The 12,697-nt window shown below is 40.9% G+C and overlaps 1 protein-coding gene across 7 annotated transcripts in view; it reads left to right on the plus strand.

The window, feature by feature from the left end:
- The window catches only part of ZNF143 (zinc finger protein 143), a 76,765-nt gene extending 64,675 nt beyond the window's left edge, over nucleotides 1-12,090 (plus strand). For all 7 annotated transcript variants that reach the window (XM_032240712.1, XM_032240711.1, XM_032240708.1 and 4 more), the window contains 2 exons: nucleotides 8,811-8,957; nucleotides 11,306-12,090. In XM_032240712.1, coding sequence (XP_032096603.1) covers nucleotides 8,811-8,957; nucleotides 11,306-11,389 — 231 coding nt within the window. In that variant the 3' untranslated portion in view covers nucleotides 11,390-12,090. The remainder of the gene's footprint in view (nucleotides 1-8,810; nucleotides 8,958-11,305) is intronic.
- The last annotated feature ends 607 nt before the right edge of the window (nucleotides 12,091-12,697 follow it).

The raw sequence follows: 12,697 nt of genomic DNA on the forward strand, positions 1-12,697 counted from the left end.
TTTTTTTTTTTTTTTTTTTTTGAGATGGAGTTTCGCTCTTGTTACCCAGGCTGGAGTGCAATGGCGCGATCTCGGCTCACCGCAACCTCCGCCTCCTGGGTTCAGGCAATTCTCCTGCCTCAGCCTCCTGAGTAGCTGGGATTACAGGCACGCACCACCATGCCCAGCTAATTTTTTGTATTTTTTAGTAGAGACGGGGTTTCACCGTGTTGACCAGGATGGTCTCGATCTCTCGACCTCGTGATCCACCCGCCTCGGCCTCCCAAAGTGCTGGGATTACAGGCTTGAGCCACCGCGCCCGGCCAAACATTCTTTTGAAACAATTTTTTTTCCCTTTCACTGCAAGGGTTTTGGGGAGGGAAGGGAAACATCTAAAATGATTTTTAATATTTATAAAATGGTCCACCAAGTAGATATACCAAAACTTACTAATTCGTTCCACCTATACAAATTATTGGAAAAATTTCTGGTTATTTTCATAGGAAACAAATTCTTGTATTAATGGTTTAAGCTTTTTTTAAGCTGCTTGTTTACATACTGCCAAATTATTTTTCAGAAAGGTTTAATAATCATATTATGGATCTAAGAGCTTTCTTTTTCACTGTGCTCCTACTATCATTGAGGATTTTTATTTTGTATTTACAGAATTAACAGGCAAAAAGTTAAGTTCTATTTATTTGCATTTGACCAGTAGTGAAGTTAAACCTGTTTTTCATATTTGCCTGCAATCTTTTTTTTCTTAATTGAAGTCAAATTTACATGACAATGAAATGCACAGGCCTTAAATTTACAATTCAATGAGTTATGTTAAATATCCACCCATATAGCTAACATCCTAAACAAATGTAGAACATTTTTATCACCCCAGAAAGTTCCCTTGTGATTCCTTTCTAGTCATTCCTCAACCCCCTTAGGCAAAAACTGTTCTGATTGAATTAGTTTTGGGTATTCCTTTTTTTTTTTTTTTAGGCAGAGTCTTATCTCACTCTGTCACCCAGGCTGCCGTGCAGTGGCACGTTCTCAGCTCACTGCAACCTCCCGTGCCTGGTTAATTTTTTTGTATTTTTAGTAGAGACGGGGTTCCACCGTGTTGGCCAGGCTGCTCTTGAACTCCTGACCTCAGGTGATCCACCTGTCTCAAAGTGCTGGGATTACAGGTGTGATCCACCGCACCCGGCGCTTATTCTTGAACATTACATAAATGGAACCAGAGTATGAACTTTTTGTGTCTGGGTTTTTCTTTTTTTGAGACGGGGTTTTGCTATTGTTGCCCAGGATAGAGTGCAATGGGGCTATCTCAGCTCACCACAACCTTCGCCTCCTGGGCTTAAGCAATTCTTCTGCCTCACCCTCCTGAGTAGCTGGGATTACAGGCATGTGCCAACCACGCGGCTAATTTTGTGTTTTTAGTAGAGACAGGTTTTCTCCATGTTGGTCAGGCTGGTAGAACTCCCGACCTCAGGTGATCCACCCACCTCGGCCTCCCAAAGTACTGGGATTACAGGTGTGAGCTACCTTGCCCGGCCTGTGTCTGCTTAACATTTTGGATATTGTTGGCGTGTAATAACAGTTTATTCTTTTTTTTATTGCTGAGCAGTATTCTATTGTAAGAATATACCATAGTTTGTTGATCTATTCTCTCCTTGGTGAGCATTTGAAATGCTTCCAAATTTTGATTATTATTAATAAGATGGCAATAAAAATTCTGTTAAAAATGTGCTTGTAGACATATACTGTCATTTGTCTTGGATAATTACCTATTTGTGGAATTGCTGGGTCATAGAATAGAGACATATTTACCTTTCTGTGATAGTACCAAACATTTTTAAAAAGTGGTTGGGCTGTCATACACTCAACTAGCAATGTATAAGAGTTCCATTTGTTCGGTGCTGCTTCTTGTGGTTAAAAAATTTTTTTTTAAATAGGCTGGGCATGGTGGCTCACACTTGTAATCTCAGCACTTTCGGAGGCCAAGGTATTCTTGAAGCTGAGGTGGGAGGATCACTTGAGCCCAGGAGGTTGAGGCTTCAGTGAACCATGTTCATTATACTACAGACTGGGTGACAGCAAAACTCTGTCTTCTAAAAAAAATAAGAGTTTTGTTTGTTTCATATTATCACCAACATTTGGAGTTCTTAGTTTTATTTTATTTTTATTTATTTATTTTTTTTGAGACGGAGTTTCGCTGTTGTTGCCCAGACTGGAGTGCAATGGCACGATCTCAGCTCACCGCAACCTCTGCCTCCTGGGTTCAAGCAATTCTCCTGCCTCAGCCTTCCCGAGTAGCTGGGACTACAGGCACGCACCCCCATGCCCAGCTAATTTTTGTATTTTTAGTAGAGACGGGGTTTCACCATGTTGACCAGGATGGTTTCGATCTCTTGACCTCGTGATCCACCCGCATCGGCCTCCCAAAGTGCTGGGATTATAGGCGTGAGCCACCGCGCCCGGCCTCTTAGTTTTAAGGTTTTAGTCATTCTACTGGATGTGAAATGGTCTATCATTGTGGTTTTAATTTACATATTAAAAGCTAACATATCATTTGGTTATGATGTATTTACCTTTTTGTATTTTGCTGGTTTCAGTTTGCTAATACATTTTTTAAAGACAGTTTTTTTTAGAGCAGTTATAGGTTCACCACAAAATTGAGAGGTAGGTACAGACTTCCCTTACACTCCCTGCCCCAACACATCCATAGCCTCCTGGATAATCAACACGCCCACCAGAGGAGCACATTTGTTACAGTTGATGAGACCACACTGACACATCACAGTGTCATCAGGATTCACTGTTACTGTTGTACATTCTATAGGTTTGGACAAAAATATAATGACATACGTTTATCAATAGAGGATCATACTCTATCAGTATTTTTACTGCCCTTAAAATACTCTGTGATGGTTTGCTAATAGCTTGTTAAAGATTTTGGTGTCAGTGTTTATGAGCCATATTGATCTATAATTTATTTCTTATGAAATTATAAGAAAAAGTTTCCTGTTTCAATATCAGGGTTGGGCTTGCCTCATAAAACAAGTTGGGAAGTGTTCTTTCTTTCTTTTTTTTTTTTTGGATTTGAAAACAGGATGGGAAGTGTTCTCTTCTGTACTATTTTCTGATAGTTGTGTAAGATTGGTATTATTTCTCCATAAAAGCTTGATAGAATTAATCAGGTCACCACCATGTAGACCCAGAGCTTTCTTTTTGGGGAGGTTTTTTTTTTTTTTTTTTTTTTTAAACTATGGATTCAAGTTTTTAAGTAGATCTATACTATTCTAGTTATCTATTTTCTTGTATCCATTTTGCTAAGTTTTGTTTTTGGAAGTTTGTTTCATCTAAGTTTCCATATTTATTGGTATAAAGTTGTTAATACAATTTTCTTATTATCCCTTTAATAAACATAGGATCACCTGAGGTCAGGAGTTCAAGACCAGGCTAGCCAACATGGTGAAATCCCATCTCTACTAAAAATACAAAATTAGCCAGGTGTGGTGGTGCACGTCTGTAATCCCAGCTACTTGGGAGGCTGAGGCAGGAGAATCACTTGAACCCAAGAGGAAGAGGTTGCAATGAGCCAAGATCGCACCATTGCATTCCAGCATGGGCGACAAGAGCAAGACTCTGTCTAAAAAAAAAAAAAAAATCCATAGGATCTGAAGTAATGTCCCTTTTCCATTCTCAATAATTTGCATTTTCTTTCTTTTGTTCTTGATCTCTTTCTAGGGCTTTATGAATTGTGTTAATCTTTCACAGGACAAACGTTTACCCTTTTTTTGGCTAGTTTTCCTATTTGGTAGGGATGGAGTTTTACTGGCCAGGCTGGTCTCCAGCTCCTGGCTTCAAGTGATCTGCTTGCCTTGGTCTCCCAAAGTATTCAGATTATAGGTATGAGCCACTGTGCCTGGCCCTTATTTCCTTCAATTTACTCTTTGTTTAATTTTTCTTCTTAAGGTAGAAACTAAGATCATTGAATTTAACCTTCTTTTCCAATATAAGCTTTTTTTTTTTTTTTTTTTTTTTTTGAAATGGAGTCTCGCTCTGTCACCAGGCTGGTGTGCAGTGGCGCGATCTTGGCTCACTGCAACCTCTGCCTCCCGGGTGCAACGGTTCTCCTGCCTCAGCCTCCTGAACATGTATATATATAAATAGGGACGTCTCATCAGAAACAATGAAGGATGTAGACAATTTAAAGTGCTGAAAGGAAAAATAATTGCCAACCAAAAATTCTATATCTAGGCCAGGTGTGGTGGCTTACACCTGTAATCCCAGCACTTTGGGAGGCTAAGGCAGGTGGATCACCTGAGGTCAGGAGTTTGAGACCAGCCTGGGCAACATGGTGAAACCCTATCTCTACTGAAAATACAAATACACACACACACACACACACACACACACACACACGATATATATAAATATATATATACACAGAAAAAATATATACAGGGAGGATACATTGTAAAACAACGTATATATATTTTGTTTGTTTTTTATTTTTCTTGTGTCCCTGTATACAGTGCATCAATTTTTTTCTGTTTTTCTTCTTAAACAGGTTGAGCATTCCTAATCCAAAATCTAAAATGGTCCAAAATTGGAAACTTTTTTTTTTTTTTACTTTTGTCATTTTATTTTTATTTATTTATTTATTTTTCCCATTTATTTTATTGCATTTTAGGTTTTGGGGTACATGTGAAGAACATGCAAGATTGTTGCATAGGTACACACGTGGCAGTGTGATTTGCTGCCTTCCTCCTCATCACCTACATCTGGCATCTCTCCCCTTGCTATCTCTCCCCAGCTCCCCACCCCCCACCGTCCCTCCCCTATTTCCCCACGACTGAACCTAGTGTGTAGGGCTCCCCTCCCTGTGTCCATGTGTTCTCGTTGTTCAACACCCGCCTATGAGTGAGAACATGCGGTGTTTGATCTTATGCTCTTCTGTCAGTTTGCTGAGAATGATGTTTCCAGGTTCATCCATGTCCCTGCAAAGGACACAAACTCATCGTTTTTCATGGGTGTATAATATTCCATGGTGTATATGTGCCACATTTTCCCTGTCCAGTCTATCATCAATGGGCATTTGGGTTTTTTTTTGTTTTGTGGTTTTTTTTTTTGAGACAGAGTCTCGCTCTTGTTGCTCAAGCAGGAGTGCAATGGCACGATCTTGGCTCACTGCAACCTCTGGCTTCTGGGTTCAAGCGATTCTCCTGCCTCAGCCTCCCGAGTAGCTGGGATTATAAGCACCCACCACCATGCCCAGCTAATTTTTGAATTTTTAGTAGTGATGGGGTTTCAACATGTTGGTCAGGCTGGTCTCCAACTCCTGACTTCAGGTGATTCACCCACCCCAGCCTCCCAAAGTGTTGAGATTACAGGCGTGAGCCACTACTCCCAGCCTATTTGGGGTTTTTAACAATCTTTTTCTCAAGGTTTTTCAGATGGAGAATGTATATTAATTTGTCTTTGAGTTAATTTACTCATTCTTTACAGTGTTGTGATTACAGGCTTGAGCCACCGCGCCCGGTTTTTTTTTTTTTTTTTTTGAGGCAGAGTCTTGCTCTGTTGCCAGGTGCCAAGCTGGAATGTAGTGGCTTGATCTCGGCTCACTGCAACCTCTGCCTCCTGGGTTCAAGCAGTTCTCCTGCCTCAGCCTCCTGAGTAGCTGGGATTACAGGTGTGCACTACCACACCCAATCACTAATTTTGGTATTTTTAGTAGAGATAGGGTTTCACCATGTTGGCTGGGATGGTCTCGATCTCTTGACCTTGTAATCCGCCCACCTTGGCCTCCCAAAGTGCTGGGATTACAGGCGTGAGCCACCGCGCCCGGCCAATTTACTCATTCTTTTGCCATCATTGCCTTCTGTTACGCCCATTCACATAGTTGTTTGTTTAAGAGACGGGGTCTCACTGTGTTGCCCAAGCTGATCTCAAATTCCTGGGATCAAGCAATCCTTCCATTTCAGCCCCCTAAGTAGCTGAAACTACAGGTGCAAGCCATTATGGCTGGGTCAGATAATTTTTATTTTTGATACTGTAATTTTCTATTGTAGAATATCTTTTCCTTATAGTTTTTATTTGTCTGCAGACATCTCCCTTGTATTCATTCATTATGACCATCTCTTCCTTTTAGCCCTTCAACATATTTATAATAGCTCCTGTAAAGTCATTGTCTGCTAATTCCAGCATATTGGTAATCTCAATATGCAGTCTGTTTCTGCTGATTTCATTTTCTCTTGTCTGTGAGTCACATTTTTTCTCTTCTCACATTTTGTAATTTTTAATTAAAAATTTTTTTCTTCAAATCCCCTCTTGTGAGAAGCAATTGTAATTTTTTTTTTTTTTTCAGATGGAATCTTGTTCTGTCGCCCAGGTTGGAGTGCCGTGATGCAGTCTCAGCTCACTGCAACCTCTGCTTCCCAGGTTCAAGCAGTTTTCCTGTTTCAGCCTCTGGAGTAGCTGGGACTGCAGGTGCCAGCCACTATGTCCAGCTAATTTTTGTATTTGTTTTTAGTAAGGGTGGGGTTTCACCATGTTGGTCAGGCTGGTCTTGAACTCCTGACCTCAGGTGATCCACCTAGCCCTCCTTGGCCTCCTAAAGTGCTAGGATTACAGGCATGAGCCACCATGCCTGGCTAAGCAATTGTAATTTTTTTTTTTTTTGAGACGGAGTTTCACTCATGTTACCCAGGCTGGAGTGCAATGGCGCGATCTCGGCTCACTGCAACCTCTGCCTCCTGGGTTCAGGCAATTCTCCTGCCTCAGCCTCCTGAGTAGCTGGGATTACAGGCACGCACCACCATGCCCAGCTAATTTTTTGTATTTTTAGTAGAGACGGGGTTTCACCATGTTGACCAGGATGGTCTCAATCTCTTGACCTCGTGATCCACCCGCCTCGGCCTCCCAGAGTGCTGGGATTACAGGCTTAAGCCACTGTGCCCGGCCAGCAATTGTAATTTTAAAATTATATTCTGGACCTGTGGATGACACGTTACAGAGATTCTGAATTTTGTTACCTTTCTCTGGAGAATATTGATTTTTTTTTTTTTTTCTATTAGCTAGTTAAGTTTCATGTTGAAGCTGGGTTTTGAACTTTGTTAAGGCAGGTCTGTTTCAGTGTTGCCATTAGGTCTTAGGGTAAAATCTTTAGCCCTGGGAAATAATCTTACCTCCTAACTTGGTACGATTGAAATTTCAAATTCTGTCTCTTTTTGGTGAGTTGCACTGAAGGTTCTTCTTAGCTTCTCAGCCTTCTAGGTGTTGCCTGCTGCTAGTCTTATTGGAACGTTATTGGAAACTACAAATATTGTGTTTAGGGGTCTTAAGGACTTGAGGATAGTTTATACAATTGGGGGGCTCCCCACTCATATTCTTTGCTTTCTGGGCTATCCTTCTCAATGTACTGCTATTCTGTCAACCCTGGACTCCATAACTGTAAGTTGCCCCATGCTGCTCAAACTGGTTAGTACCCTCAATGGGAAATCTGTTTAAACACAGATGTAACACAATGTGACTCTCTTCTTTCGAGAATCCCCTCTAGTTTCTTCCTGCTTTTCATTGCCCCTCAAAACCTTCAAATAGTTGCTTTTTCATATTTTTGTCAAGGGTTTATAGTTGTTACCTGCAGGAAGGTTAGCACAATATAAACTATTTAGACATTGCTGGACCAAAATCTGTTTTTCTTATAGAATTGGGGAACATTACTGGGAATGATTTCAGCTAAATATCTATTAGCTTAAAATGTAGCCTTTTTTTGGCTGGGTGTGGTGGCTCACGCCTATAATCCCAGCACTTTGGGAGGCCGAGGCGGGTGGATCACGAGGTCAAGAGATCTAAACCATCCTGGTCAACGTGGTGAAACCCCGTCTCTGCTAAAAATACAAAAATGAGCTGGGCATGGTGGCGCACGCCTGTAGTCCCAGCTACTCGGGAGGCTGAGGCAGGAGAATTGCTTGAACCCAGGAGGCGAAGCTTGCCGTGAGCCAAGATCGAGCCATTGCACTCCAGCCTAGGTAACGAGCGAAACTCCGTCTCAAAAGAAAAAAAAAATGTAGCATTTTTAGTGGATTAATAGCCAAGTAAAACAGCAGTTTTCATTTTTATTTTTCTCTGAATTTGGCTGAGTAAAATTTTAGAATATGATCTAACAGAAGTAGTTAATTGCCATTTTCCATGTTATCTGCATTTTTAAAAAGTTGTGTTTATAATATAAGAACCACAAAAGCACTTTTAATCCTCCTGGCTGGATGCTGCGGGAAGAATATGGAAACATTCCATGGAGTCAAAATGGGAAATGAGAATGAGATGAGATGTTGCTGTTTGTCAGTAATACCACTGGTCTTTTCAGTTTTCCTAGTTAAATGGAAATCTAATTTTAAATATGACAAGTAAACAGGAAAAAATTATTTTCTCCTATGAGCCAATCTCAGGAAAAAAAAAATGGACATTTGAAGTGCAAATTAGTCCACATGCATAGCTTCCCAGGCAGCCACTTAGGGGTAATAGAACCTAGGTACAGCCATATCTCCCTGGCTTATGGGGCCTGGCATAGCAGATCCATTTCTCCAGTGTCCTCTACCCTATTTTGCCATTGGCTCAGTTCATAACCTTAGATAATGAGCCTCAACTTCCTCAAGTAAACTTCCTTTCTGTCTTAGGCTTTGAAAGTCTATGGTCAAAAAAAAAAAAAAAAGTCTATGGTCAGAAGAGTTTTTCGTTTTCAATTTGAAGACAATCCATTGTATTAAGTAGACTTTAACATACTTAAAACGCAGATTTAATTCTTCATGTGCATGGTTTCTTTTGTTTTGCTTAAGGTTGCAATTGTAGCTCAAGACTTGGCAGCATTCCATACTGCCTCATCAGAAATGGGGCACCAGCAGCATAGCCATCACTTAGTAACCACAGAAACCAGACCTCTGACCTTAGTAGCAACATCCAATGGCACCCAGATTGCAGTTCAGGTGAGTACAAGGGCAGGCTGTCCTCAGTCGACAGCAATGCTGCTCATAGCTTTTAACTTTGTACCCTGTGCTTTGTATATAACCTTCACTGGAGGCAAGGTGCAGAATAATCTCTATCACCTAGCCTACTTTAAGAAAATTGCTGTATTTGAGGTGGACTCAAAGAGACCAGCACTTTGTTCTCTATTCGTCTTTGCATATTCTAGGGGAATTTATAGCAAGAAAAAAAAACCTTCCAAGGCCGGGCGCAGTGGCTCAAGCCTGTAATCCCAGCACTTTGGGAGGCCAAGGCGGGTGGATCACGAGGTCAAGAGATCGAGACCATCCTGGTCAACATGGTGAAACCCCGTCTCTACTAAAAATACAAAAAATTAGCTGGGCATGGTGGCGCGTGCCTGTAATCCCAGCTACTCAGGAGGCTGAGGCAGGAGAATTGCCTGAACCCAGGAGGCGGAGGTTGCGGTGAGCCGAGATCGCGCCATTGCACTCCAGCCTGGGTAACAAGAGCAAAACTCCATCTCAAAAAAAAAAAAAAAAAAAAAAACCTTCCAGGTATATATCTATGTGTGCCCTCAGCCAGGCATCTTTACTTTCAAAATAAAAATTTAATGAGGCAGGAGACTATACAGCACTTAAGAAATATTCCTTAGAGAGAAACCTGGTGGAAACACAAACCCTAAATAAGTCCTCTGAGAATCCCTGCACAGCCCCCATTTTAAAGTGGGGAATGTCAGAAGATTTAGAAGGAATCATTCTTTGGGAAGCACAGAATTTAGAATCTTAGGTGCAGCCAGGCACAGTGGCTCATTCCTATAATCCTAGTATTTTGGGTGGCTGAGGCAGGGTGGTGGCTTAAGCTCAGGAGTTGGAGATTAGCCTGGGCAACATGATGAAAACCCATCTCGGGCCGGGCGCAGTGGCTCATGCCTGTAATCCTAGCACTTTGGGAGGCTGAGGTGGGTGGATCACCTGAGGTCAGGAGTTCAAGACCAGCCTGGCCATCATGGTGAAACCCCATCTTTAAAAAAAAAAAGAAAACCCATCTCTACAAAAAGCACAAAAATTAGCCAATTGTGGTGGTGGGTGTCTGTAGTACCCAGCTACTTGGGGAGGCTGAGGCAGGAGGATTGCTTGTACTCAGGAGGTTGAGGCTGCAGTGAGCCAAGATCATGCCACTGCACTCCAGCCTGGGTAATAAATGAGACCCCATCTCAAAAAATAAGAGAGACCAGTCTAGGTAGCATGATGAAATGCCATCTCTGCATAAATACAAAAATTAGCCAGGTGTGGTGGTGTGCACCTGTAGTCCCAGCTACTCAGGTGGCTGAGGTGGGAGGATTGCTTGAGCAAGGGAAGTCGAGACTGCAGTGAGCCTAGGATCACACCACTGTACCCCAGCCTGGGCGACAGAGTGAGACCCTGTCTCAAAAGTATAAGAATTTAAAATAAAATAGAATCCTAGGGGCTAGGTGCAGATTACCTGTTCTTAGGGAGAGTTTTTTTTTTCCCCCATGTGTTTACTTGATGAGTTAGAATACATTCCGGAAAATTTTGGCTGTTGGTTTTATATAATTTATGGATATAGAAGGAGCTAAAGGCTCAGGAAGCCCTCTATCTTTCTTGACTGAGGTAAGCGTCTTCTGTCTCTTGCATGTGTGAAGTTTTTTTGTTTTTTGTTTTTTGTTTTAGTTTTTATTTATTTAAAAAGAAATAGAGATAGGGTCTCACTGTGGTATTCAGACTGGTCTTGAACTCCTGGGCTCTAGTGATCCTCCTGCCTCAGCCTCCCAAAGTGCTAAGATTACAGTCATGAGCCACCGTGGCTGGAGTATATGAAGATTTTGTCAAAATCCAAAATAAATTTTAGGATGGGCATGGCAGCCGGGGGGCTGAGGTGATTCTCCCACCTGAGTCTCCCCAGCAGCTGGGACTACAGGTGCATGTGGCCATGCTAATTTTTGTATTTTTTTTTAGTAGAGATGGGGTCTCACCATGTTGCTCGGGCTGGTCTCAAACTCCTGGGCTCAAGCAATCTGCCTGCCTCCACCTCCCAGAATGTTGGATTACAGGCATGGGCCACCATGCCCTGACGAGACCTCTTCATATCACCAGGCTCAGCCGCATCTAGGATTCTAAATTCAAAAAAGAAAAATAAATTGTATTGCATTATCATCCCCTTCAGGAATTTTTTTTTGTGCTTTTAGTGATTGGGTTAGCAGTAGTATCTTAATAACCCCAAGTGTCAGAATTACAAAGAGAAGTTTTACTGCTCTCATAACATTTCCTTGGCATCTTCTTGAATGTGGCTTTTGAGTTGTTAGCGTTTGATGTTTGTGTTCCTGTTTCAGCTTGGAGAACAGCCATCTCTGGAAGAAGCCATCAGAATAGCATCTAGAATCCAGCAAGGAGAAACACCAGGGTTGGATGATTAATCCTCAGAACAATGGAGCAATAAAGCAGGAGTCCTTCATTTTCTGACAACAGAAATCCATGAAGCCCGGGCCCAGGAAAGTTAGAAGTTTTCCATTCCTGATACACTGTACACATTTTTATGCAAGAGTGGAGAAGATTTTATTCTTGACACTTTTGTGTATATAACCCTTGGAATAGATTCTCAAAGTGATTCATTGTGTACAAGGAAGTATGAAATTAGGGCAATAGAGTAAATTTTCATGTTACTCTTTTATCAGATCACAAACTCCTAGAGTCTACATGCAAGAGTAGTAAAGTCTTATGGGAGTCTTATGATGGATTTTTAACTTCCCATGAAAAAAATAAAGGCTGTATCTAAAATGTCAAAGGGTCTATATGTCACACAATCATAATTCCAAAAGCCATTATGGATAATAAAGGATGTAAAGCCTTCAGATATTTCCCCAGTTAGTAGAGTGTCTGCGGATTTTATTCTATATATTTGTCCACTTTTATTTGTATCTTCTGGTTTGCAGACTTTGAATAATTTATAGTTTCCCATCCTTGTTAAAAACCAGCTCTTCAAGCTGAAATGCTAATTATATTGGCATTACATTGGATTATGTATAAAATCATAAAATTTGGTTATTTAAAATTAAGAAGTTAAATCCAGTGGTTTTGTTAAAAGATTTTGCTTAGTATTCAGTTTTTGTAACTGTTTGGGGAAAAAAAAAAAAAAAAGAATTATCAAAGTTTAACCACATGCTGGTGCCCGGGATAACAGTGTTGTAATTGGAAATGGCTTTACTCTGAAAATTAGGTTAGCGGGTTGGTATAAATTATTTATTTTTGCTTATGTACTTTTGTTTTAAAGCTTACTTACCCCAAAGTTTATTATTAATTTTCAATACAGCAATTTTTAAAATGTTACTTTTATATTTATTTATTTATTTGTTAAATTGGTGGGTGTTGTGGGGGGAACGGTGCAGAAAATACCACAAATGTAATGGAGTGTAACCTAATACACATATTGAGTGTATGTTGTATGTCAAGTACAGATAAGTGTTTTTCCATATACTTTTATATATTCACAACAATTTTGTAAGACATGGATTTACTACTCTGTTTTATACATGAGGAAACAGAGTCCAGGGAGGCTGACTGTCATACCAGCCCTTGAGAGGCAGGACCTAAGCGAGAACCTAGACTTTCTGGCTCCAAATCCAATGTATTTTCACTGCACCATGGTTACCTCCTCAGATGCTCATTTGTGGCAGAGATTATCAAGATCTTTGGTGAACTTTGGTGATTTCTGATTGCCTAATGAA

Source organism: Sapajus apella, unplaced genomic scaffold (assembly GCF_009761245.1).
Source record: "Sapajus apella isolate SASKATOON/1434 unplaced genomic scaffold, GSC_monkey_1.0 scaffold47, whole genome shotgun sequence".
Classification (NCBI taxonomy): Eukaryota; Metazoa; Chordata; class Mammalia; order Primates; family Cebidae; genus Sapajus; species Sapajus apella.